The 27,464-nt window shown below is 40.5% G+C and overlaps 1 protein-coding gene across 19 annotated transcripts in view; it reads right to left on the reverse strand.

The window, feature by feature from the left end:
• Positions 1-1,835: 1,835 nt before the first annotated feature.
• kcnma1a (potassium large conductance calcium-activated channel, subfamily M, alpha member 1a) overlaps positions 1,836-27,464 on the reverse strand; it is a 176,042-nt gene continuing 150,413 nt past the window's right edge. For 8 of the 19 annotated variants that reach the window (XM_088086719.1, XM_088086716.1, XM_088086718.1 and 5 more), the window contains 11 exons: positions 25,615-25,741; positions 23,727-23,951; positions 22,979-23,171; positions 19,270-19,383; positions 17,917-18,000; positions 15,987-16,117; positions 12,849-13,043; positions 12,248-12,366; positions 11,195-11,419; positions 10,042-10,070; positions 1,836-6,436 (listed from right to left, as the gene is read on the reverse strand). In XM_088086719.1, the coding sequence (XP_087942845.1) occupies positions 6,285-6,436; positions 10,042-10,070; positions 11,195-11,419; positions 12,248-12,366; positions 12,849-13,043; positions 15,987-16,117; positions 17,917-18,000; positions 19,270-19,383; positions 22,979-23,171; positions 23,727-23,951; positions 25,615-25,741 (1,594 nt within the window). In that variant the 3' untranslated portion in view covers positions 1,836-6,284. The remainder of the gene's footprint in view (positions 6,437-10,041; positions 10,071-11,194; positions 11,420-12,247; positions 12,367-12,848; positions 13,044-15,986; positions 16,118-17,916; positions 18,001-19,269; positions 19,384-22,978; positions 23,172-23,726; positions 23,952-25,614; positions 25,742-27,464) is intronic. The other 11 variants (XM_088086729.1, XM_088086730.1, XM_088086721.1 and 8 more) reach the window with 3 other exon arrangements.

Raw genomic sequence — 27,464 nt, forward strand, 5'->3', positions numbered from 1 at the left:
CACTTAAAAACAACTTAAACCTGCATTAAATAGCGTGCCAAAGCACGCCATAGCATAGAAAGTTGCAAAAATGGACAAAAACACCATATTTTGGCATGTCGAAAAAATGACCCAAAAAGCAAGGCTATAGTATGGCAAAAATGTCAAAAAGTGACATGTCCCAAAAACACTTAAAAACAACTTAAACCTGCAGTATTTGGCATGCCAAAGCATGACATAGCATAGAAAGTTGCAAAAACGGACAAAAACACCATATTTTGGCATGTTGAAAAAATGACCCAAAAAGCAAGGCTATAGTATGGCAAAAATGTCAAAAAGTGACATGTCCCAAAAACACTTAAAAACAACTCAAACCTGCAGTATTTAGCGTGCCAAAACACGCCATAGCATAGAAAGTTGCAAAAACGGACAAAAACACCATATTTTGGTATGTCGAAAAAATGACCCAAAAAGCAAGGCTATAGTATGGCAAAAATGTCAACTGTGGCATGCTTTGGGATGATTTTGAAACATTCTATGCTATGTCTTGTCTTGGCATGCTTTTTCATACAGTTTTCAGCTGTTTTTGGGACATGTCATATTTTGAAATTTATTGCCATACAGTAGTATTGCATTTTCGGTAGTTTTTTTTTTTCACATGCTTTATTATGGTGTTTTTGGCCATTTTTGTAACATTCTATGCTATGGCGTGTCTTAGCATGCTATTTAACGCAGTTTTCAGCTGGTTTGGGCCATGTCATATTTTGACGTTTTTCACCATACTATAGTGTGGCCTTTCTGTTGTTTCTTCGACATGCTATATTATAGTGTTTTTGGCCATCATAATATAACATGTCAAAAAAATAGACATTGTATAGCATGTGGACACATAGCATAGCTGTCATGATTCGTCTGGCCATCCCAGGGAGGATTCTTTGTGCCAAAGTCTCACAAAGGAGCAGAGGTCTGGTCAGCCGACACCCTCTGTTGCCCACTGAGAGTTCCTGATCTGTACTCCAGAGCAGAACCGTCTGTTTTTGACATACTATACTCGTCATTTTTGTGATTTGGACGACATACTATACTTGGTCGTTTTTCATGATTTTTGACGACATACTATTCTATGTCAGTTTTTTTTAAATTCTTGATGACATACTATACTATCTAGTTATTTTGACGACATACCATACTGTCATTTTCATCTGATTTTGGACGACCTACTATCCTATGTTGTTCTTTTTTTGGTCATTTTGTACAACATACTATATTATGTTGTTTTTTTGAGGACATACTATACTATGACGTTTTCTCAAGATTTTGGCAACATACTATACTATGTCCTTCTTTCGTGATTTTGGATGACATGCTATATCAAATTGTCTTTTCATGATTTTTGATGACACGTCATTTTTTTATTTGGACGACTTTGGACGACATACTATACTATGACATTTTTTGTCAATTTTTGAATGGCATACTTTACTAACAAGTTTTTGTCATTTATAAACGACATTCGATACATACTATACTATGAAGCTTCTACGATGTATTGAACGACATACTATTCTATTACATGTTTATCATTTTTTTGAAAGACATACTATACTATGACTTTTTTTTCAATCAATTTTTGGATGACATACTATGCTATGACGTTTTCATCAATTTTTGGAGAACATACTATACTTTGATGTTTTTATCACTTTTTGAATGACAGACAATCCCATGGATTTAATTGAGTAAAAGCACGTCGTCTCAAGAAAAAGGGAAGGTATACCGTAACTGAGGAAGGAATAAAATGATGGAAGAAAACTTCTCTCTTTCCTGTATTTGAAAAAAAGAGGAGAGTTTCCAGGTTTAGAACACAAATACATCCATTTTAATTTGAGAAAATACAAAAAGAAACCATGTACAATCTATGTACAAACTTTTTGTACAAGACAGTATATTTATCAGCAGATTATATTTGACAGAGTCAGGTAGATCAACTCAGCACCATCAAATAATCCATTTATCCATCATATCTAGAACACATCCCAACTAATTAGACTCCTAGGTCAGACTCCTTTTTGCTTCAATGAAGATGTGCCAACAAATTCTATCTATGATACGCAAGAGCAATGTCTTGAATTCTTCCTGAACTGATAGGCAGCCAAAAGAAATTAACAAAAAATTGCAACTTTTCTTTAAAAAAAAAGAAAAGATGTGTTGTTAAGACTTGAGACCCACCCCCCCCCATTCCCATAAGTATTATATGATCTATTATATCTAGTACAATTCCCAGCAAATAAGTTATATCCATCCTTTACAGCAAAAAATAGATTAACAAAAATAATGCAACATACTGTAACAGTAACATAATGACGCATCATAGTCATTAATTTTTTTAGTGGACAACAACACATCTGATGTTACAGGCATGTGCCTCTATGTGCATCTTTCAGTCATCCATATGTAACTACACTGCATGACACAACCTTATAGCCTGTAACCAGGCAAACTGCAGAGACGATTTGTATGGTTTAATGACCAGGGCTCCTATCTGTTTGCCTCTCAGGCCTCCTAAATGCCACTTTTCGCTATAGTGGGACTTAACATGGGCCCTCCTTTTGACCTTTTGCACTGCCTGGCACTATACTGGCATGGAGGCATTGATGGCTTGGATGTTCTCCATGCCAGTACAAGACACTGTTCTCACAGTGGAAAACACTTGGACTAAGCTCCCTCAAATTGAGCTTGTGTCCCTGAATGACTGAAGGATGCTTGCTCAACTAAACTCTTCATGGCACTTCAAAAAACACTCTAAAAACTTTAGAGGTATACAATGCAAAGGATCTAATCGAGACATATGACAATGTGTAGGAAGGAGAGACATCTCAGTCCAGTGTTGTGAATAATGCCAGCCTGAATGAGTCGTACAATGAAGGTTCAGGTAGAAAAGCACAGTAATCAAGTGTGATGAAAACAAATGGCGCATTACTTTGTGAGTTTGTGTTAATGCCAGTTTGCAGCATGTACTGTTTTATTTCTGAGCAATGCTATGTTTAAGTACTTCATAAAATACTGTGTAAACAAATAAGAAGCCAGTGTGACAGGTTATGACAGATGACAAGCTGACAAAATGGAATGTAAACCCTGTAATAATGCAAAGTAATAAAAAGAGGAAAATTAAGGGTGTTCTCTCTTTTGATAACCTCTGCTGAATCGGTGCTACCTTCCATCATAGTGATGGTTGATAAACCAGATCAAATTCTGCCTGACTTTTCCTATTTCTCCTGCAAGAATCCGATGTCTCTCATTTTCAAGATACACATTTGTTTTTGTTTTTTTTTCAACATAACAATCAGTTTGTCGATTCTATGTATAATGAGTCATTGCTCTTATCAAATATTAATAATTCCTTATTGTTCAGGCTAGCAAGTATGCCATTAACAACCCAATTATACATACATTTTACTCACATATTTTCTGAAAAGAAATCTATATGCTACAAAGTGTGACAACGATGTAATCACAGCTCAAAAGTTCACTTCAGGACAATGTGTATGAGGCTTCAGTATAGTTGCACCACACCCAATAGACGTACATTGAAGCTCAGATCATTTTGTTTGAAAAAGAAATGTGGTTTATATAATGGGTTTAATTTACACAAACATATTTAGCACAATATTCTTTTATTCCAAATATTCTTTTTTTTTTTTTTACTTTTCCTTTACAGCCTATAGAGGAGAAACACTGCAATAAACAGACAGCATCTCCCTGTCCTATTTGAAATCATACTTTGTTGAAAACACCAGCACACTGTGCTTGAGTGTACACAATTTTCCTCCACACTAGGGACCTAATTTAGGTCAAACACATCTAATGAAGGTCATTCAGTTCTGGCCTGCGCACAGAGGGAGCAACTCTCTGATCTTCTCATTATTATTATTATTACCACTCTGATATGCTTTCTATCTAAATAAAATATTTACCCGCCAATACATAATTCTTTTTCACCAGCTTTCTGTCTGCATGTTCGCAGCTAGGGATGCTTAGTAGTAGGTGCATTATTTAATAGATGCCGTTCATCTGCGCAACTAAAAGGAGCTTCAGATGAGTCTTACTCTATTTCTATAAGCACTTAACAGAGCTGAGCTGCCAGGCTGAAGATGGCGGTTTCACAATGCAAGATAGTCTAAGCTTTAGTGGCTCCAGAGTGATGCAGTTTGTTAAAGAGGGGGTAAAAAAATAATCTTTAGTTTTAGTATGATGTGAAATAAATGTTGATACAGTCAAAAACGAAATCTTTGATATGTAGTTGTAACTTAAGATATAATTTGAGTCTTTTTCATCTCCTATAGTACTTTTCAATTGGTTCTTGTCTAGAAAAATAAGTACAAATTGATTATGTTTATGGATACAAAATAACTGTGTTTCAATGTATAAATTCAACTACATATTTGCATGAAGTTTATGTATTAGGAGTACAAGGCTACCACCTCAATCCTCCATCACTATCACAACTTGATTTGGATCTATTAGCGCCTAAACGTGCAAAATACACTCTCATGTTGCACACAGGCTAGCATAAAGAACACTGTTTCCTCTCCAGTATCCTTATAAGCAGTCTGTGGCATTGTTGCATTTTAACCCAACTATGTTTGAGCATTTCCCTTCATTAGGGGACCGAACATAGCAGCTTAACTCCTGAGAGTTTTGAGGCGTGTGACATCTGGATTGGCAACAGAGAACATCCAAGCTCTTTACCGCCTCTGTGCCAACCCTGTGCCAGGCAGTTGCTTTGATCAAAGGAGGACCCATTGATGCCCACTTTTATGCGATACGTGGTATTTCCTTCATTAAACACACATAAAGTTATTGTAACAGACAAAACATTCAGAAGATACACCACTCTACTGTATGATCCCAAATTCTGCTGCAGATATCGCAGCAAAGCGTCAACGGTGGGCACGCAGCTGCTGTTCGTGTTAGCTCAACTCAATCATAGTTGGGAATTTTGGTTTGATTTTTGATGCAACATTATAACTTTGTTAGTAGATCCAAACCCTCTAAACTCTTCTAATGTTTATTTTTCTACCATGACTTTCATTTTTAGAGCAAAGATCCCACATGCTGCTCCTTCAAAGGTGCACCATCACATACAGCGTGATGGAGGAAATGACAGCACTGGTCAGGACAAGAGACTGCGATGCGCACACACACATACACTCTCACACATACACACACACACACACACACACACACACACAGACAGACACAGCGTGCACATAACGTAAATGCTCCTGAACGCATGAAGGACAGTATAGGTTGTTTATCATCCGTCTCATGTATTCAGGTTGATCAACCGCACTGTTTGTTATAGAGGGGGCTCAGGCACATATCATGCGATAGGAGCTTAAAACAGAGTCACAGGCTTTATGATCTGGCGCATCAGCAGACGACGTGTAGGTACAGGGTTCTCTTTCAGCCAGCATACACCAACACTACACCATTCTCTTGAGTTTTTTTTAGACTACAGCTTTGCAAGATGATTCTGTTGCAGGACCGGAATGCTCTCACTCAACATGACGAGCCAACAGTGAACTAGCAAACCTTAAGCAACAACATGATGTACAACAACCTAAGAGCAAGATTGGTAAGCCTCCGAAGCCAAGCAGCCCTCCCTCCCTTCTTTCTCTGCTGAGTGACATTTTATTGGGGGGAATCTGATGGTTCCAGTTGTTCTGTCAAAAGAAACTTGTTCAGTTTTAGTGCAAATAGAACAGAAGCAGACAGGAAATATGAAGTCGATGAACCCAGCCGGTTTGACGTGACGAATCTGGGTGGATCTTTGGGAGATGATATGATCAGTTTATCGCTGCAACCCTCATCATCCAATAACCAGTCACCTTAGCAATGGAGTCTGGTCTCACGAAGAGGTGAACTATTGCAAAGAATTACAGGAAGTACTCTTTTTCTTTTTTCGTTGACTCTTAAAATAATTCCAAAAAGTGCTAGGGGGAAGGGGCTGTACAATCCTTATTTGATTGTCATTATGTACATCACTATGGATACATTAATAAATAAAACAATGTCCAAGAGCATGGAAGTAACATTAAAGGTATACACATAGGAGGTCCCTTCCAGTTCGAGTTTCTGTCCAACCCTCGATTAGAAGAATGAGTGAAGAGAAATGTGTCAGTCTTCAACATCCCTGTCGTCATCATCATCATCAACATCATCATCAATCCTCCATGGGTGATCTCCCATCTCTTTTGAAAGAGCATACAGATGTCGGGTGAGTCAGCAAGAAAACCCTGTGTTCAGCATTCATCTTCAACTTCTCTGATTGGTGGAATCAGACTACTAGTGGATTTGTATTGGTTGACTTGGTTGGCCATGTGAGTGCTCATGGGCTTGATCTGAATGTTCCGTGGGTAGGCATTTTCTGGTTCATCTGTAAACCATTTCTTTTCTAAAGGTGAGAGAGGAAGAAGAGAAGAAAGAGTGAATTTGGAGAAAGTATGCAACTTGGTTTTACTTACAACCATTTTGCCTCAGTTTAAGTGGTAGATTTGCATGGCATTCTTTGTGGTTAGCATTAAACTGTGAGGTCCAGTTTAAGTCTGTGTTCTGGTGCACTGAGCCAATTTGAAAGTCATGTTGTTGTTGACATGGTGGCGTAGTGTTATCAAGAAAAGCTGACGGCTATAATCTGTCTAAATTATAATTTGCTGTATAATGAAGTATTCAATTTTGGACAACACAATAATCATCCTAAGGGTATTGTTCTATTCTTAAGTGTTACAGAGTCAGGTCTGCCAGGTTACAAAAACCTTTCTAATTTCCCCCTAAGCCACAAGATACTTTTATTTTTTCTGCGGTTTTGAAAGAGATTTTAGATGCCATCTCAATAGCCCAAGGAGACTGGAATTATGTCATTAACGGTTACTGAACAGCGCCAGGCTTTGAAGCCAATTTTAGATTGTGGACAAAAGTGGAATAACAACTACCGGTTCCATCACGTGATGCCATGAGACCGGGAAAGACTTGACCATTGACTTAGACTGAGAAAGAGATGTCTATAAATCAGTAGATAAATATTTTGAGCATCAAAGCCCTCGCATAATGATTATAATAATTTAACTACCAGGCTTTAATTCATTCAGTCTAATAACATTCAGAAAATCTAAAAGATTAAATCATTGTATCCTCTTTTAAACTAGCAGAGTGCTAAACCTGAAGATTGCCGTTTGGCCAGCAGAGGTTAGCCGTTTGGGCGTGTTCGGCCGCTGCAAGTCTCTGCTGAGCATGCTCTATGGGCCCCATATAGCGGAAGATCCTGGTACTGAGCAGCTTTTCTAAGAAACAATAGGGCCCCGCTCCCAATGCTGTATCCAGGTCTCTTAATACATCAATGGTGGACTCCTGTTTTGAAGCCTCGAGTTCCGTATTTTGGTCATCACCATCTTGGATTTTTGGAGCAACTAAAACTTGAAGCCTTAATAAAATGTAAATGGGGGAGTTATATAACTATCACCCCGCTTGCAGCTGTCATGAAGGGGGAAATTAGCTGAAGTGACCAAAACCATGTTTTGTACCAGGCTTTAAACATGTTTATTTCTGCTGTAAAGCTGAGAATTTTAACATGGGGGCCTATGGGGATTAACTCGCCTCTGGGACCAGCCTCAAGTGGCCTTTAGAGGAACTGCAGGTTTGGGCACTTCCATGATGACTGCATTGTTCAGCCTTGAAGGTTGCTGCTTGAGTACTGAGAGAGTTTACTGATGCCATCTCAACAGAACCAAAGCAAATGGAATTTAGTTTGTGGTGCTTACAAAAGGGTCCAGAGTTATTGAAGTAACTGCTTTCTGCACAGGGAATAGTTCCTAAGAAGGCTCTTGCACTGGCTCCTTGAATTATTAAAACTAGACTACCTTTCAGGTGCACAGGAAAGAAAAGTTAGAAGTAGAAGGATTGCCAATCAAGTCAATGCAAAGACAAGAGTGGAGGACAGGAACAGTGCTAGATTTGCTACTAGGACTGTTGCTACTTCTACTTGAAAAAACAAAACAAAACAAAAAAAAACACTCATCCTGAGGCTTTATGCCTTTATTTCCTACAGACAAACAACAAAGGAAAAAGACTAGAAAATAACCCAAAGATCTTAAATTCCTGGTGAGTTCTGAGATGACACCAGTTGCAGATGTCTTGTTCACTTTACACTCCAAATTATTTTTAAAGGTCCATTGCATAGGATTTAGTGAAACCTAGTGGTAAAGTTGCCTAACTGAAATTCCTCCCATGTGCCAAGTGTGTAGCAGAACTACAGTTGCAGACGCAGAAATGCAAATGGTCTTATCTAGAGCCAGTGTTTGGTTTGTCTGTTCTGGACTACTGTAGAGACAACATGGGCACCTCCGAGGAAGCTTTGTCTGTAGATAAAAACAGCTTCTTTCAAGGCCACAAAAACACAAAAAATCTTAATTTACAGGTGATTATAAACTAATGAAAACATAGTTATGAATATTATATGCCATTCTGCCAATATATGTCTTAAAATCCTACCCACTGTTTCAATACTGTGAGCACCACAAATAAAATTTCATTCATTTCAATTTTGTAAGGGCGGAGGCAGAAAACTCTCAAAACCTGGGAAAAACACACTGAAATATTTGGATGGCTAGGTTCCATTAGTCTTAAAACAGAAATGTGTTTGTTTAGTAATTTAAAAAAGCTGTCCCTTTAAACTAACTGATAGCCAACATGTTATGCTACTGTATGTGCTAAACAGTCACATTTCATATTAAAGCTTTACTCTCAGACTGATAGTCATTACATGATGGAAGAGATTTGAAAGAGTCTGATATGTCATTTTGGAAAGACTCTCTTCATGTTTAAGTATGCTACTGTTTCTGAGCATGCTATGAGGAAAGGGAAAGGTGTATGCCAGCTGTCAGAAGTTTGTAAACTCTCACCTAGCACTTCACAAGCATCTGCAATGCCATTCAACATGTCACTTCCTTTTGGGTGAAGTTGTAATATCAAATTTTAACTTTGCTATGTGGAACAAACTGTGTGCGTGTGTGCATGTTGGTGTGTGTGCATGTGTGTATGCATGTTCATGCAGCCCTGCATGTGTGGAGATTCATTTGTTCGGGCTTGTGTGTGTGTCAGCAAGCTTAAGGCTGCGGGGCCGTGTGTTACAGCACAGGCATTTGATGTGTAGAATTTTGCCTGAGGTGAAGCAAGATGTCTGCCATCTCTCTCCAGAGTCTGCTGCTGATACGGTAAACTTAGTGATGTCGCCTCAAACCACCATATCAGGTGCACAGGGTTACAAGAAGGTAACTTACAGACTCATATCCCCCTTCAATTTAGACTTTAAATTGGTCACACCTCCCACTTTCTCGGTGTGACCGATGGCACAGGGCTGGACACACTTTCTTAAACTTGTGTGAAGAAGTAAGCAATTGGCTGCATCAGGGGGATTTGAATCAGCCTGACCTACATGTGAGCTGTGATGCAGGTTTGTACAGTCGGGCAACATGTTGTTGAACTGTAATATATGCTGATGCTGGTACGATAAAAACCTACTGTACTGATAAATATGATTATGATCTTAAAGTCTGCTACAGTCATCTTTTGGCATTCAATAGGAGGAAAGATGCGCAAACACACAGACCTCTCACACAATGCAAACCATCTCAAGTTGAAATAAACCATAAAAAGGCATGATGAATGATAGAAAGAAACAATGCGAAAAAAAGGATTTGTTTGGAGGTAAAGAAAACTCATATCAAGTGAATAACTGAGGTAAGGGCACAAAGAAAGAAGGGATTTCGTCTCAACCTCATGCAATGTGGGGATGGTCCTGATCATGGCAGGAAGAAGGCAGGAGCAGCAGCAGCAGACATTTTGCTTTCCAGATGAAAGCAAAACTTAAACTGAGGCATGGTTTACTTCTGAAGAACATAATAAATAAAACCCCTCGTCATAACAATATCCACAGAGGACATAGTTATGATCAGAACCCCAGGTAAAGGTTGCTAAGTCATGCAGAATCGTTAACTTGCATACCTTGGCCCATTCTATTCATCCTTGTTGCACTTCAGAAAGAGAGGTAAGTAATCTACTGTAAGTGAGTCGTATTTACAGTCAATACACAACTGACAAATGACTACCAGTCCAACTACGGCTTAATATAGTTACTACTACAGTATTAAGGCTACGTCATACATCTTAATTTTAAGATGTATTGAGGGCTTATCATCTACAATTTAAAAAGCACGATCATAACAAATCTGCATGCTTTTAGATATCTCACAATTTTAAAATTCAGTTATTCTCCCAGTTGAAAAGTAAACTCAAAGGGTATATTTTTGGGGGCAGGAGAATAAGGAAAATATAACATGTAGTTCAAAATATTTTACCAAATTTGGAAATAAATTATATAATTGTATAAACAGAACAGGAAAGAGGGCTACCAACATGGACATGCAGTAAAGCAGTAGGCTACAGATGCACCAACAAAATATCAACACTGCTAATGAGGGATGATCTTATGATAGTAATGTTAGCCAAATGTGCTTTATAATCAATATCAGCTACTAAATCACAGAACATTACATTCATGATCAAGGCATCTGATCATGTACGTTAAATGTGCACAAATATCCACCAAACAACAGTTAACCACTACACAAATATTAAGAGTTCGACACAAAACGACTAAATATTAAGACAGAAACAACAGGTAGACTGAACAGCATACTGAATGTGAGTCGTGTTGTTTTATGTCAGTTCATTTGGTTGTGGTTCAGGCCTTTGCTGTAAGCTTGTTTCCAACCACAATAGCTGTGCCATCCAAACAAGTGGTTTTACTGTTTACAATGCCACAGACCTCATTAGTAAGAAAAGACTCTCAAAAGTCTTTGACTGCAGCAAACGAGCTTCCCCAAAGTGAGTTTACGAATTTGTTCATGTCATGTTATGATTGCTGTGATGTGAGAGCGAGTACCACATGCAGATGATTATGAAGGAAACGCACAAACACTGAGGATGGACGCAGAGCACAAGTCACACAAACAAAACCACAAACACACAATACACAGTATTCATCAGTGCACGTGTCACCGTCTGCACACAAACACACACACCTATCGAAAACAGGTCAGGTAGAAAACACTTAGCATGCAGGCTAAAAATCTACAGAACATGTGAGTGCACATACTTCTGTTTGTCGCGGGCCTCCCGGGTCTTACTGCTGCGGTTCTGCCGGTTGGAGGGCGGGATGGAGTGGACAGAGGAGCTCTTTTTGCTGGAGGAATGGGAGGAGTGGGAAGAGTGGGACAAGCTTGTCCGGGACTGGCCTGCGTTGTGGTCGAACTGCATTAGGCAGAAAATCAGGTCTGTGGGCACGAGCTCAAATTCATACGGTGGGTTCGTGATCACATACCTGCCCAGGGTAGAAATGTTAAAAAAGATTTTAATTTGATGATCAGTTTTGGGAAATAACATATATAATGAAAACATCAAAGTAAGAGAGGTGTAGATTGAGTATACTTCATTACTAGAACATTTAAAGGAGAAGTATGGATAAATGATGTATGAGAAAAAACTTTAAGGAGTGTAAAAAGGCTATGCTTAAGGACTTAATGTACAGAAACTAAATAGAATTCGATATTAAGATAAACATACAAATTTCTATTTTGTATAACAAAAAAATGATACAAAATAGAAAAAATACTGCCCTCTATATTATATTTCATTCACAAATTAGAAGATTTTGGCCATGTGGAACAACATATATAAAACACTGTATAGACATATGTATTACATTAAAAATGTCTAATATGGGGCGACCTCTAAGCTTAACTGCTAGTGTGCGCCCCATATGGCTGAGGCTTCTGCAGCGTCCTGGGTTCAAGTCCGGCCTGTGGCCCTGTGGCTGCATGTCATTCCCCCTTCTCTCTCCCACCTTTCCTGTCACTCTCAGACTGTCCTACCAATAAAGGGAAAATGCCCCAAAAAAGTCCAGTACATGTTAGAGTAACATTGTATTCCTGTCTTAAGTTTCCACTGTCAATTCAGTATTTTATTTTGATCCTCTATTGAATTGAGTCCATTTTATTTACTGTGTGTAATTCAGCCTTTTAATATGGTACGGGAGGCCGGGGGTTGGTTAGCATACTTCACTCTCAGCAATACTCAACTTTGAACCCCAATTGTTATTTTATTACATCAAGATATTCATTTTGACAAAGATTGAAGGTATAAATTGTACCGTTTTGTACACGGGCTCGGCGCATTGAGGTGAGCGTCTCTTAATCTGTAGATTCCAAAACACAGCATGTTGTATGTCTTCAGTGCTTTACAGAATAAATCTCCATAGCAGCCGCCATCCTGGTGAACAATAGAATAAAGACACCATCAGTGAGTGTGCAGGTCAGCCTGTTGATCTGGATCCATCACAGTAAATGATATTCTCTGTAAAGTTGTAGTGAAAATTCCATGCCATGCAACGCTGGGAGTATTTTTCTTGCAAGCGAATACCAACCGTTGGCAATGCAGACTGTAACAATCAGCAGTGTTTTAAAATTATGCCATAATTCATGCAAGAAAAAACAAAATTACTTCAACATTGAAAGTTCTGAATAACAATAACAAAAACCTGTAAAAACAAGGTTGGAACCAATTAAAGTTGGAATTTCCTTGGTGGTGTTCATTGTTCTCTCTAAAGCCTCATTCCCTCTCCACCCACTAAGGCCTGCTTGCGTGATCACTGTTCTTCACATCGGATTAAGGGCCGCGAGGAGCGGAGGCGGCCAGATGTGTGCTGCTGGGTAGTGCCAAAACGTGTCATCTTCGCTTAAACATCCACTTACCCCCAAGTCGGCAAATGGCCCGTCGTAGAGGGCGAGCTGGGCGACACGACACCTGTCTCTGTTGGCCAGTGTCTGCGGTGTGCTGTAGCCTCCTCTGAGGGCGTTCTCCTCAGCCAACAGGGCCTCCAGCTCTGGTGTGGCTCCCCCTGTGACCAGCGTCCGAATCAGCGTGAGGATGTTATCATTGAAGTATGTCTGGGGAGTAGAGAGAGGCGATATCTGTAAGCAGATGCCGTCACAAGTAGGGAGGTGGCAGATGTGGGAAGAAAGCACAGCTTCTATTATGTCAACCCTCAGCCTGTCTCTTTACATAGAGCTGGCTGGGAGATGAAAGAGAAAGGCCATGGAAGACTACAGAGGACTCTGTCTTGTGAATCTTCCTATGATGCCAAATTATCAGTAGTTTAACAAAATGATTATAAAAAAAAACTATTTTAATTTACCTCCAGTGGTATACAGCCATGCAAACAGTGTTTTCCTTTGTTGTTATTTTTTGTCTTCTAGACTTCTTTCTCCATCCAGATACAACAGATGTGAATGGAATTTTGTTTTTGGTGTTTTTATATCGATTTCATTATTTTAGAAAAATGCAGGATCAGCATTTTTGCGACTTTAGATAATCCAAAGACCTTTATGTGTTACATTTTTATGACCTACTTTCGGCAAAAACAATAGTCGTAACAAAACACAGCATTTTCTGTGGATTATCCAGACAGTAACAAAATCAAACGGTTACTGTTGGATTTTTTTTTTTAAAGATATTTTTTGGAGCTTTTTATTGCCTTTATTAGATAGGATAGACATAGCGTGAAAAGGGATGACATGCAGCAAAGGGCCAAGGCTGGACTCAAACCCACAGCCGCTGCGGTGAGGACACAGCCTCTGTACATGGGGTGCCTGCTCTACCAACTGAGCCACCGGGTGCCACACTGTTGGATTTTTTAAACGTTCATCATCGTCCACTGTTTCAGGAATGGAGACGGCAATCCCAAAACAGCTTTATTTGCTCAGAATTTTTCAAGCAATCTATCTCTGACCATATAACACTACAGAAAAGAGAACAACCCTTGAGTTATTCACTGTAGAAACTCTCATAAATCTCATAGGGTTTAAAATATATAAATGTTTTAAATTTGAGAGATACATGGTCAAACTTGGATATTTTAATAATCACGTAATAATACATGTAGGATCATCACGTTAAATAAAACAGGTACTTCAACACATCAGTATTCTCTCCTCTAGGAAGACTGATCTACACACTGCATGATGTCCGCTTCTCAAACGACGATTTGACTGCTCTCTGCGGGTGTCAAGTTCTCTTGTCCTTCAAGCCGATCAGGAGCTGCTTTTGCTGCACGTGAAGACAGCCGATGTCACTCGGCAGCCGGGCCAGAGTGGCAGCTTCTCTCCCCGGGCCCCTGACAGGCCTGCAGAGCCTCATGATGGATGAGCACTGTCCATTAGCTGGCTTCACCTCTGACCAGTGCCAGACTACAGCTGACGCCTGCTCTCCTCCCCGCTCAGCTCGGCTCTGCAAGCCCCTCTAACCCCTCACTCACCGAGAGGGCTGCTGGAATTAAGCCATTGCAGCACCAAAGGGAAAACCACAGTTCGTTCTAAGACGAAGGGGAGCGCATAAATGAGGTGTAGGAGGATTTTTTTCAAACCTCCTCCTTTATCTCATCTCTAGTGCAGCAATGACATGAGAAGATGAGAAAGTGTTTCTTTGGCTTGTTACAGCCAAGCTTGTGTCATCGCCATCAGCACTAACATTTGTTTAAGGATCTAATAAAGCTCTTGAAGCTGAACTCATAATACTTAATATAAGAGGTGATGCCAACAATTTACCTTTTGATGTCAGTGGAGCTGGCAGGAATGTATGATGAATGTACTGTACCATTTCATTTACCAACTTAAGCCTACTTGAAATGCCAAAATTGTGCATCTACTAACTTTTTTGCCAACCTTACTCTCTTTTCTCTACAGGGGCAGCATTTAAAGGAAGTGTGTAGGATTTAGTGGCATCTAGTAGTGAGTATTTCAGACTGCAACCAGCTGAAACTTCTCCCATTAAGATTCCTTCAGTTTTCATTGTTCAGGAGGGTTTTTAAACTGGGAGCCTAATTATCTGCAGACATCTCCTCTTCTCAAAAACAAATGGACCAGCTGATTAAAACCAGTAAAAAGTACAAAGTTTTACGTTACAAATAAGTGTTTCTCCAATGCTGTTCGCCTGGTCACAGATGGGCTGCTAGCCCAGTGCCTGCTAATGAGAGCTCATCGTTTTTCACTGATTACTTTAGATCCAGGTGTTCAGGAGGTTTTCATCGGGAGCTGCATTTTTCGCAGTGGTCTCTACCTCTCCAAAACAAATGGATCTGGGGATTTGAACTGGTAAATAAAGCAGTTTCATGTAAAAAAAAAAAAAAAAAAACTCTGGCTGTTCTGAGCTGCTGTAGAAACATGACGCAGCAACATGGCGGACTCTGTGGATGAGGGCCTGCTCCCTATGTAGATATAAACGACTTATTCTAAGGTAATAAAAACACGTTTCTTATTTTCAGGTAATTATAGAGTAAAGAAAACACACTTATCATGTTACGTTCCATTTCTGCCAATACAGCACCCTAAATCATGACACTGGATCTTCAATCTCACAGCCTGACATTAGCTATTCTTTAATGCTAACTGTCTGGAAATAATTTCTTTGTTACCATAAACTTGAATGTTTGAATATAAGCTTTGGAATTATATGTGAAATAACAGATTGATCAGGACCACCAAATAAACAAAAGAAACTTGAAAAATCTGCTGCATTCTTGGGGTACTGCCTTCTAAAGTTTTCTCAGGACCATCTTTCGAGAACCGACTCACTTCGAGGCAGCTCATCTTCTTTCCCTCATCCTAAAGTTTCTACCAGTGCAACAACATGCAATTGTTACCCAGTGGGCGAAGCATCTCCATGCACTCTGTGGGAAACTTCTCTCTACTTTTTCTTTTTCAAATTCTAAATATGACTCTGTTACAGCATCCACAAGCGAACTAACCGGGAAATCAAAATTGTTTCAAAATGTATGATTTTGAAAAATGATTTTGAGGAATTGGAAAACACTCCAACACAGCTTGAGAACTCACCGCACTCATAAGGGAGTCAAGTACACTGACAGCGAAGGCGGTGCCGCAGGCGAATGGCTGAGTGAGGTACAGCTCTGTGTCTGGGTCGTCATCATCATCTTGGTCCAGGAACTGAACGTTTGAGTCGTTCACTGAGAGAGGGGAGGGAGGGAGTTAGAGACGGGCACTGTGAAGAGGCATGAGCCAAACACACGCACGCACACACCAACACACCTGAGAGATCAGAAATAAAGATTTCTTTGTTTAATATTAAGTTACATTTGAAAGGATTTGTATATATCGTGGTAATGTAACAAAAACATCTCAGGTATATGGGTCCAGGCTTTCAATATAATGTTACACAAGATGCACATTATATTCAGCGTCCACACATCAGCACATATTTTTAACTACAAGATTAAGACTTTATTTCTTCCCCAAACAATTCAGGCCATTTTGATTGAGCCTTAAATACTGTCATGACCTTAAAGTCTGTTGGAAAATACTTCTTCTGTAATTTGTTCTTTTGTGATGATGTACTGTATAATTGTTTGGAAGGTGAAAAAAAGTGTTGTTGACTTTTTGAGAAATTATTCAGTATTTTGAATATTAACTATATTAACTGTTAATCACATGCAGGGTGCATTTAATACATTAAGACAAACCACAAGTTAAGGAAGAAATATTTAAGTGTATTATGCATACACAGTGATAACCATTGTAGAAGTCCCCATTTCTGTATAAATCAAACATTTATCCTGCATTAGTACTTCAGTAGCCATGGCATCTTTATATATGGTAAAACACACAAACAGATAAATTCTCAGTAAAGAGACAGTGACAATTTCTGGACTGGGTAACCTAAGTAAAAACAAAATGTGAATATTTTGTGAGGAAAACAGCGTATAGGTATTTCTTGGTGTATCCAGTAAATGTGGTAATAAGTGAGACTTCAACAATGGCTAATACATCACATGAAAAAACCATGCACTTATAAATCCATGCTATGTTTTTTATAGTGTTCTTTGATGAATGTGTTTGTCACATCATCGTCTTTAGAGAAATACATCTCAAATATTTACCTTTGGCCTGAAAATCAAATTACAGCCAGGTGACAATACACTTTTTTTATCCCATTATAAACTTTAAACCAGGTCTGCTAAATGACCTAAATGGCACAGTGTAAATGACATTAACTCCAAAACTGAAATAACAAAGATATTTTTTTGCCTCTCGTGTGTGGTATAATTGGTTAAATAACACAAAGTGCTCTCTATAGTGTGTGTCTTTTTTCTGTGTTTTCGCAGCTATGGGCAGTAAAGCAGTGTTACTTGAAAAACGAGCATCACAAGTTTTTGTTTAACTCCTCCGATATCTGAGCTTCAGAGATATGGTCTGGAGGAGAAAAAAAGAAACTGGAAAATAAATTTAAAAAATAAATAAACAGCTTAAAAGATGGTTTGATCTTGAGTTTTTTCTGGTTTTGAAATTGTATTTCTTCCCCGGCTTCCTGTGCACTGTGGAACAGAAATGTCAGTCAAAGAGACAAGGGGCTGATGCAAACGGGCCTGGGCCAAAGGAGTGAATTGGGGAGGGGGAGCTGGATGTGTGTGTGTTTGGAGGAGGAAGGGGGGGTGAGGGGCAGGGTGTTGCTATGAAAACAGCCACAAGGACAGACTGAGCATGATCAAAAGCCTAGCAATGCTCTGCAAACGCAACTGGAGGAGAAAAAAAATACCCCCAAAACAAAACAAAAAAAAAAATCACTAAAAAAGGGGCCAAAACAAGACAGTCAATTTCAACCAGAACGAAGAATCAAAATGTGTTCAAAGTGAAGCCGTGGGAGCAGCGAGGGCCTTGACTACAGCCAGATAAATCAAGACAAGCTGATGAGGAGCAGAGCGGCGGAGCGAGGGAACGAACGGCAGCAGAGGACAAAGGCTCAGCTTACCCAGCTCTGTTATCATTTGTATGTTGGTTCCACTTTTTTTTTCCTGACTGAGTGAAACCAATGGCAGTAGTTTGCCAGGTTTAGCTAATGGTGATGAGACGGTGCAGCAAGGGGAGAAATAGTGTCGTTATTGAAACAGTTTCAAAGACTGCAATAAAGGCATTTTCGCTCCACTTGTGTCAACTCCAGGATTTACTCATGGTTGTCCGGTATCTAAAAGTAAAGCACCCTGGATTAGAGAGCCCAGTAGATATAAAGCCAGCGCTGTCAAGCCACTGTGCCGCTACAACAATAATAAATTATTTCACAGTAAGACAGTGAAAGGGATAAACATGGTCTTATCCATAAACACACCTACTTTACACGCCACACAAGCAAAATTGGTCATGCAACTCAAATGAGGCATGTTTTTATGTTCCAACTCGACTTTAATCTGCCTCTGGCACTGCAAACTGAACATATGACAGTGTAATTACAGTGTATGCTTCCACATGCAGCCACCTCTCCTCTGCACACAACTGGAGCTTCTAGCGTTTGAGTCCAGGACGGCAACCAAGGACTCCAACATGGATAGCATCTGATGATTACGTATGCGGGCAGCAGTCTAATGGGAGAGCCTCTCTGCAGGTAATGGCTGGCCCGCTTACAAGTAACATTAGGTAGCTCCTTTCTCTTTCTGGCCTTTTCTTAGCTGGCCTCATGCTCCATTGCTCCCTAATTGGGTCAGGGGAGACAGAGTAGCCAGTCTCTGGTGCTTTAGAAGGCCCCTCAGAGATCTGAAAGTTTCATGAGTCCCCACCACCAGTGGGAATACAGCCACTGCCATTGTTATTAATAAATGGACCCATTTTGCAACCAAGGCAGTTTTTCCCCCTCTACCTTTTTCACTCTCCTCCCTTTTCTCGCTCTCTCACCCTCTCCATCAGGCTGAGTTTCTCTTGTGCATTAGTGGACAAATTGCAGGAGATGTAGCTGTAGTCCTCAAAATGCCTGTCTGACATTCTCAAGTTACAGTTGTCCACATTGTCCTCAGGGCAAAGATATTTTCCAGTCCTTGTAGCTAACATTATCACCACTTGACACAAGCTGGCCAGATCCAATAATTCACATACGAATATGAACGGGAGTTGGGCAGAGCTACCAGCACCATGAAAGGGAACAAAAATTCCACACCATACATTCCTCAAGTCCATTTGACCTTGAATGAGTTGGAACTTTTGGCAGCAGCATGACGTTTAAGTCTCAGATTATTGGCTCTATGTGTCTATGTCTGCAAATGAGTAATGAGTTGATCTGAGGTTATTGGGTATGGCATGCAATATTTGCATTTGAGGTGGGTGTGAACAGCTTTACCGAGTTCTGTGATGATGGGGATGTTGGATCCGGTGGTGACGGAAGCCTGACGCACAAAGCCATGTACTGGACTGCTGTCTGGAGATGACCTGTCCATTCCAGGAGGCGTGAAACCTGAAAACACAACACATTTATAGAAATCAGCAAATAACATAACACAGTGGCATTAAAGGGACAGTTAACCCCAAAATCAAAATACACATTTTTCATCTTATCTGTATTATTACTTATTAGGCTAGATTATTTTGGTGTGAGTTGCTGAGTGTTGGAGATGTCAGCTGTAGAGATGTCTGTCTTCTCTCCAGTATAATGGCTGTGTTTCTGTCTGTCCTACTTCAAATATTTATGTTGCAATCAAAAAGATGAATTAATTTCCAATTCATTACATTTCACCTGTGTTATTCCCAACAGAATCAAAAGCTGAGTGACAGTAACTGAGATGTTCTTAATTAGCTTTAACAGGACTTTGGCAGTTTTTTGTTTTGTTGTTTATCATTGGATTTAGCTGCTGCTTCATTAAATATTGTGGATTGACTGACTAAATAACTGTCATGTCAGCTCACCAAAATGAATATTTTTCAAGATGGCAGACGGGGAAAAATCAAGCAATTTTTGATTTAGCTTTAGCTGAGGCTAGATGTGGCTGTCTCATAATCTCGCTTTGACTTGATGCAGTAATATTGTATTGTTTGTTTCTGCAAATCGTATGTGCTGCTCCTCAGAAAATATGTATTTCTGCAACAGAATTATTGCTTTTTTATGCATCGCTGTGTTTTTGTGGGGCAGCACTGTCCGTTGCATCTTTTCTAGGTTAAAAAAATACAGTCCAAGCAAAAACTTGCATGTCTTGTAAGTATTTTACTGCAGATGTATCATAAACAAGAGGATGTGACCTGGAACTCTGTATCAATACCATTATACATAGTGCATGTCAGCTCACTCAGCATGAAGTTGTTGATGTACGCTTTTTGTGTCATTCAAATGTGTGGATTGACAGAAAAAAAGGAAGCAGGACGAGGAGGCTAAGTGAATGAGGCACCTGCCTAAAAATTGCAATCCGGATACTGTGCTTTTAGGGGTCAGCTAAGACATATTTAGCATTCACATCCCTCCATCAACGGGCAGACATAAATTTTATATGTTGTTCATTTTGTTACAATAAAATTGGTGAAGTGGATCCTGAAAACCTTTTATCGGAAATGGCGTGGTGCGGGACCGTGAAATACAAGTGCAAGTGACAAGAGTATGAATTCACATGACTTCACATTTTTGCATTTCCTCAAAGTGACAAGTAAACACCTTAAATCTGTAATGCTATATGCATAATGCATCAACTGTGTTTTGACATCCATCATTTAATGCTGACTACTGCAAAATGCCAGCTTATAGTGCCACCACCAAGGAAACATAATGCAGGGAATATATTCAGGTCACAAAGTTTTAAAAGGATTGCAAATTCTCTACGTATGTGAGAGTGTGTGTGCCTCTCCTGTCAAGAAACTCAATGAGCTGCTTACATTACAAAAGACATCTTCCAGCCCTTTGCAACAGAAAAGACACCAAGTAGTTGAGTACACAGTGGGAAGCACACACTGAACTGAGGCACGGATAATCATAACTCTTGTTATACCAATTATTGAACTTGGAAATAGCAGAGGTTTGACACAACGAGTCAACCAGGGAGCACAAGCTCAGACAGTGCAAACATCATTTTGTCGATGTCCATAAAGGATGACGTTTACTCCACTGGAGAGTGACAGCAAGTTTTTTTGGATATGGCCTTTAAAATACTGCTCTTATTGTATCATAGTGAACATGAACACAGTGCGGAGCTGTAGAGGAACAGCTTCCGCTTTGCGCAGTGTGTACAGCAGAAAGTGAGTGTTGGTGAGAACAGCGATACATGAGGCCTGTTGCTGAGCTGCTTTCAAAACCTCTTAGGTTACAAACAGCTCAAAAGTTGCAATGTGAGCTGGTGAGCTGCAAACAGAGAGCTGTGTGTCTTCCTAAGACGGAGCCATGGTACTGCAAAGAAGAGCTGAATTGTATCTATCTCCCTGATTGAAATTATCTTCTAAAAATAATTGCAAGAATATAGGTCTATGCACATAAAGTATTTTGTCCTCTTTTTATGCAATAGACCTTGGGCAAAAAATGCTGCTCAAATTTTCTCAGTTTTGGATTTTTTTTTCATTCTAATTGGCTTCTTTTATAATCTGCAAACTTGTAAAGTTATATTTATTCAAGACTTTGAGCATCAGCCTGTTTCTCTCTCTAACACACACACACACAGGCTTTTGCCACAGTGAGGCTGTAACCGCGTCTGTTCAGTTCAGCTACAATGTACAATAGACAAGTGAGATCTGGGTTACATACCCCCTTATCCCTGTAGCCCCCCGGGCACAGCTATGCTCTGCGGTTGACTACATGCTCCAGAAGCCGTGAGAAGCTCTCCCCCAGGAAAGCGCATGTTTACTTATTCATTTGCACCTTCTTGTTTTAAATTCCACAGACAGTGTCTGAATGGGAGCATCGCTAGGAGGAAGGAATCCCCAAAGCAATACCTATGATACAATAGCAGTGTCTGGGAGTGTGCGTGTGTTTCCTTGTGTATGCATGATTGCATGTCACTGTGGTGTGTGTGTTTTCTAAAGTGAAGTATTTATCACTGAAATGGGTGGTTGATGTAAGACCCAATTATTGATGACAATAGGCTCCATCCATCGACCCTGGGAGAGGATATAGGCTAGTGGGCTTCCATATTGAGGTGGCTTTCTGTGAATACTGCTCCCCAGAGCGGCGTGCTCTAAGATTTACCCCTGCTTATTGTTCCTCTGTGGCACGGCTATCGACAGCACATCACTCACTCAAGGCTGGAGAAATAACAGCATTGGCATTCTCCTAAAACATGTGGAAGTGCTCTGCACTAAAAAATAATGGCCTCTTGGACCTTCAGCTTTGATTTGTATTTACAACAGTCACTGTGGTGGCACTAAATAGTACTGAGCTCAAGGCATGTCATGCCTTTCGGGCTAATCATAAACGGAGGATTACCTGTTTGTGGATGTGCATTGATAGATTGCATTGGCATGGATGTCTGTGTGTGTGCTATGTGTGCTAACACACACACATTCCAACACGAAGGTGCGTGCATGTGTCGCTGTTTTGTTGTGACTAATGAGGAGCAGCTGAATTGGCCTGCCTGGTGATTTGTACTAGCTGCTTAATGATGATGAGGCCTGATGGGATGCCAGGTTCGTGTGTTTGTCTGCAAACATCAACAATCTGTTCCAGACGATCTGCCAGACACCAGATCAGGGGGAACAACATCAAATGACACAGTCATGTTGATTACATCATTAAAAAGTATTATCAAGGAGGTTTAGCAGCATGTAATTACCAGGGACAAGAATGAAATCATTAGAAAATTATGTGTAAAAAACATTCTTCAAAGGGCTGATGAAGCGATCAACACAATATTTTGTGTGCGCACATCTTCGGGAGTACTATAAAGCCAGTTTATACATGCCACAAACTTACAGAGTATTTTAATTAAGAGCACTTAGCAGAGTCTGTGCTTGACAAACTACATCCATCCTTCTCATTTCCCCCTCTTGTTTTTCCATCTTTGACTGCTGCCTTTCGTCCCTGCCACAACCTGTCCCCTTTGGGCAGCAGTGCACATGGAGTGTAATAGGACGCTCCTTACCTTGGGAATTAGCCTGTAAGACCCCGATGCTGTCATCAAACTGCATAGATTTGATGTTGAGAGATGCCAAGATGCATTCCTTATCCTGTAGCGAGGCATCTTCGATATTGTTCTGATTGGCTGACAGTATTACGCACATGTCGCAGAGGTTGATGTTGACAGCCCTTAAATCTGCCCGACTTAATGGCGTTCCCTTCAGGGTGAGAGAGAACAGACAGCAAGACAGAGAGAGAGAAAGCAAAATGCAGAGAACAGACAGACATAGGGGAGAGAAAAACAAATTTAAGAAGTGAGCACAGTGGAGCTTTGGGAAATTAGTTAACAAGTATTCTTGTTTTGAGGCGATGACATTCCACTGATCTAACTGGGCATTGGAGAATCAGAGACATGGACTAATCTAAAGGCTAGCCTGCGCTGAGGGCTGTGTTTGGGATTCTCCTCTGATCATCAGTCAAGCCAGGCCTAACAAGCTCTAAGGCAGCAATGCACGCCATTTGTGATGGGCACTGCAGCTGCAACACACATAAACTCCATTTTGGATGTGCAGGATGTGTCACCGCTGTGGATGAGCGGGGCTGACTACGCTCTCATGGAGTGATCATTCAATTGAGTAATGTGTGATCAAATCAAACTGACAATCCCTCTCAGGATTTCAATGTGCATGTAAGTCAAAATGTCAATGCCTTGTTAGTCTGACAAAGATTCTGGTTTAAATGCATCTCCTGTGGCGGTGAACTGGTGCACTCACAGGTAAGATGGAGACCTTGGGGAAGTTGTGTAAAGTCTCCCACTCTCTCCGCAGGTAATCCAACGAGCCCACAAACACTATAGGCTTTAGCTCGTGGTAATGGAAGTTGCTGGCTCTTAAAGGCATCACCAAGTTTCGCAGCCCCACTAAAGCGGACGTGACATCCCCAAATATACAGACCACCACATGGCCGCTCAGTACTGTCATGGAGGCTTCACTCCGGGTCTGCAGGGGGACACAGGGGAGGGGGAGAAGAGCAGAGAGAGAGGGATGAGAAGGAGTGCACACAGAGAAGAGAGTAAGGGACACACAAAGACAAACATGTAGAAAGAAATGAGTGCTGTTAACAGAAAACTGGTTAGTGTGCATGAAGCAACACATCTTAGTTTTAAGTATGTTTAGAAGTCTCATATAAACTGTTATAAACCCATATTAAATAGTTTGTTAACCAAGTATTTAGCTGAATCATACATTTAATCCACAATAAAAGCAAGTCTACTAACAGGCCTCACACATATACAAAAGTTTGGTTAACCACTATTCTGTTTATAAGCAGTTTATTGGATAATAAGAAATAGGAAGTTTACACAACAAAAACACAACATGTGGTCTTTTTTATTCAAAGGGCAGCTGAAAAATGCAGTTTGTAAGATTTTAGGCACATACAGTATGTATGACTAGGACCCTGTCATGAATCAGAGATGTATAAATAAACAAAGCTCCTCTGTTGTATGACGTTCGTATTAAAAAAAGAACAATGCCCTGCTTTTAAGATCTGTCGCCTGTCGCAGCCACTTGATGTGCATTCAATTGCAACTTTGAGTGTATGTTAAGTAAACTAAACGCTACTATGATCCCAGTTGGTTTGAAACTATAACTGCATCTTTGTTTATTGAAAACATGAGGCAGAGGAGAAGAGCAACAAGGGACCATCACTGTAAATCTGTGCATACCCTCAGCTAGTGTCCATAAGGGGCGTAGCACCAGATTCTGAGCCATATGCATATGCAGTCTCTGCTGCAGTTTGCTCTTGCTGCGTACAAAGACAAATCAATGCGCAAGGGCGGACCAAACCATTTTGCGTGATTTGTAAGGGGTAAGATGGGCCTCAGAGAGCCTCCTTTTTTTAAGAAAAACAAAGTTCAGTCTTTAAACCGATTTCTTCACCCAATTTTAATTTCACCCCCCCCAAGACATTTTTTCCCACTTTTGTCTACAACATTTTTTGCCCAATCAACTGATGCAGGAATATCCTTCTGCCCCCCCTTGAACTGAAGCTACATATATGGTTAAAGGTCTAGTGTATAGGATTTCGTGGCATCTAGTGGCGAGGTTGCAGAACTGAAACTATTCTGCATGCCAAGTGTGTAGGAGAACTACAGCGGCCAAAGTGTAAAATGCAAATGGGCCTATTTAGAGCCAGTGTTTGGTTTGTCCATTGTGGGCTACTGTAGAAACAACGTGGCGGACTCCAGGGGGAGGACGCCCTCACATATAGATATAAATGACTCATTCCAAGGAAACAAACACATGGCAATTCTTATTTTCAGGTGACACTTAATTTGGACAGGGTTAACTTTGACCAAACTGTGCACTAACATAAATGCTTACAAACTGCCGTGTTAAAACATCTGAGCAAAACCATGCGTGGACTGTTAAGATGCTGTTCACAGATCCTTGGCGGATATATATGTATAAAAAAAAACCATAAACTCACCTTGAAACAACAGAGAGGCAGTGAGAGAAATTTCAATACATATTAGTATGTGATTCTGTTACTACAGTATTGAGGGGAAACTCCTGCCTACGTCCATACTTACTTTAACTTTTTTTTCTTGCATATTTTATTTTAGAGGTTTTGCATTTGCACAGTTCTTGTCCCACTCACCAGGATGACTTTCTCGATGTCTTTTGATGGGCACCAGTGAAACATCCCTGTCGAGTCATACCTCTTCACGTTCATATCCATGCTCTCGATTTGTTCATTTCCGGGAATTAGAAGGGGGTCGTGTCGACTGAGAAGACAGAACAATTCATTAATATTAGAACATTTTGTGAAATGACTGCAGCCTTGTGGATGAAGTCGTAACATGAAAGAGGTGAAAGACCACCTGTTCATACAACACATCAAACATCCATCACGTTCTCAGAGTGCTGGACTTTCTGCTGCATACTGTAGGCCCCACTGCTACTGTATCACTCCTCCGTACCTTCTTGTCCTTGATGTCAAGTCATCACAAAACTCAAAGACCCTGGCGCTCGCAGTGTTGCAGGGAACAGCAAGACTTGAGTGCTACTGACTGAATGGCATGACAACACAAGGCCAATTACCAGCTTTTACCCTCTCTTCCAGCTCCTGACGCCATGCGGCGCAAATAGTAAAAGCTCCGACAGGCTCACACTTTAAATATTTCAGGAATTTGCCCAATCACATTTTGCTTTCCCAACTGATGGCCATTAATGTTTCAACAGCATGTCACAACCAAACAGGCTAATCCACAGCAGTGGGCTGCTGAGTTTTATCCGGTGTAACACTGACCATGAAAGGGCTCCTGTCAGTCCTGTTATCCTGCCTCTCTTGTTCTTGCGTTTATCCTACAAGACGTGTTCTCGCAGTTCCTCTAGAGGCAATCCAGAAAATTTCATCCAAAACACTGAGTCAGGAAAAACAGCCAAAATTTAGTGCTGCCTCTCAATGAACACTGCTTGTTTAATTGCAATGCAAATGTTATTTATTTACAGTTCAACCCAAATAATGAAATCACTGGTTAAAACAGCACTGTACAGACTCCAAAAACAGGGAACTGCAGAGAGAGACATTTGAGTAATATGGGAGAAAACATCTCAAGAATTTGACATACATCTCTCTCAGTATCACTCTCTCTATCCTCTATCAACACTGTCATTCACTGACAAGGCTTTGATGTTGCCTCTTCCTTCAGCCTGCATTTGGGTTGCATACCAACGCAGGAAAAGTAAAGTTAAAAAAAAAGCTGTCAATTAGCCACCCTCTCTCTCCACCTCTATCTCCCCCCCCCTTCCCTCTATCAGTTAGTGCAGGTGATAATAACACTGACAGCATTTAGTGTTTTTACACTCAGCCTGAATCTTTCATCCAGAGCCGCGTGTTGCGCCAATCAACTCCACAGAGCCCCCGTCACTTCAATCTGCTCAGCTCCGCTCGCCTCCACACAGGGGCTGACTGGCGCATGCAGGCGGGCTGCCGCTCCAGCTCTCTCTGCCAAGACAGCTATCTTTCACAGAGCTGTCAGCGGTGTGACTGGCAGCCTGTCACAGGCTCCACACACACCTCCTTCTCCCTCTGCCTTCTCCCTGCCTCGGGTTGAACCTACCACAAGACTCCGGGAGAGCAGACATGACGTCTGTGCCACAGTGCCACGCCCAAGGGATATCAGCTGCAGATGATACTGTGACATCTTGCTGCGACTGGATGCGTGTCGTCATGACCCGTCAGAAAGGTTTGTGGGGATGGTGTTAATGCCATGGTGGCGATGCAGCTTGTTAGCACAGTGACACGTCAAATTGGCAACTCGGAAATTTTAAACGCAGTCGTGCTGAGGATAGGTCAGTTAGAACACAAGTGTGATTTAATGTCACCCTTAGCAATAAAAAATTTTTAAAAAAAAATTTTTTTTTAAATTTCTACCTTTTAATGTATTTATTATTCTTAAAGTATACCCTTTATTAGAAGTTTCCCCACCAAAATAAATGTCAAAA

This window comes from Plectropomus leopardus, chromosome 13 (assembly GCF_026936395.1).
Source record: "Plectropomus leopardus strain MGB_pleo_1.0 chromosome 13, ASM2693639v1, whole genome shotgun sequence".
In the NCBI taxonomy this organism is placed as follows: domain Eukaryota; kingdom Metazoa; phylum Chordata; class Actinopteri; order Perciformes; family Serranidae; genus Plectropomus; species Plectropomus leopardus.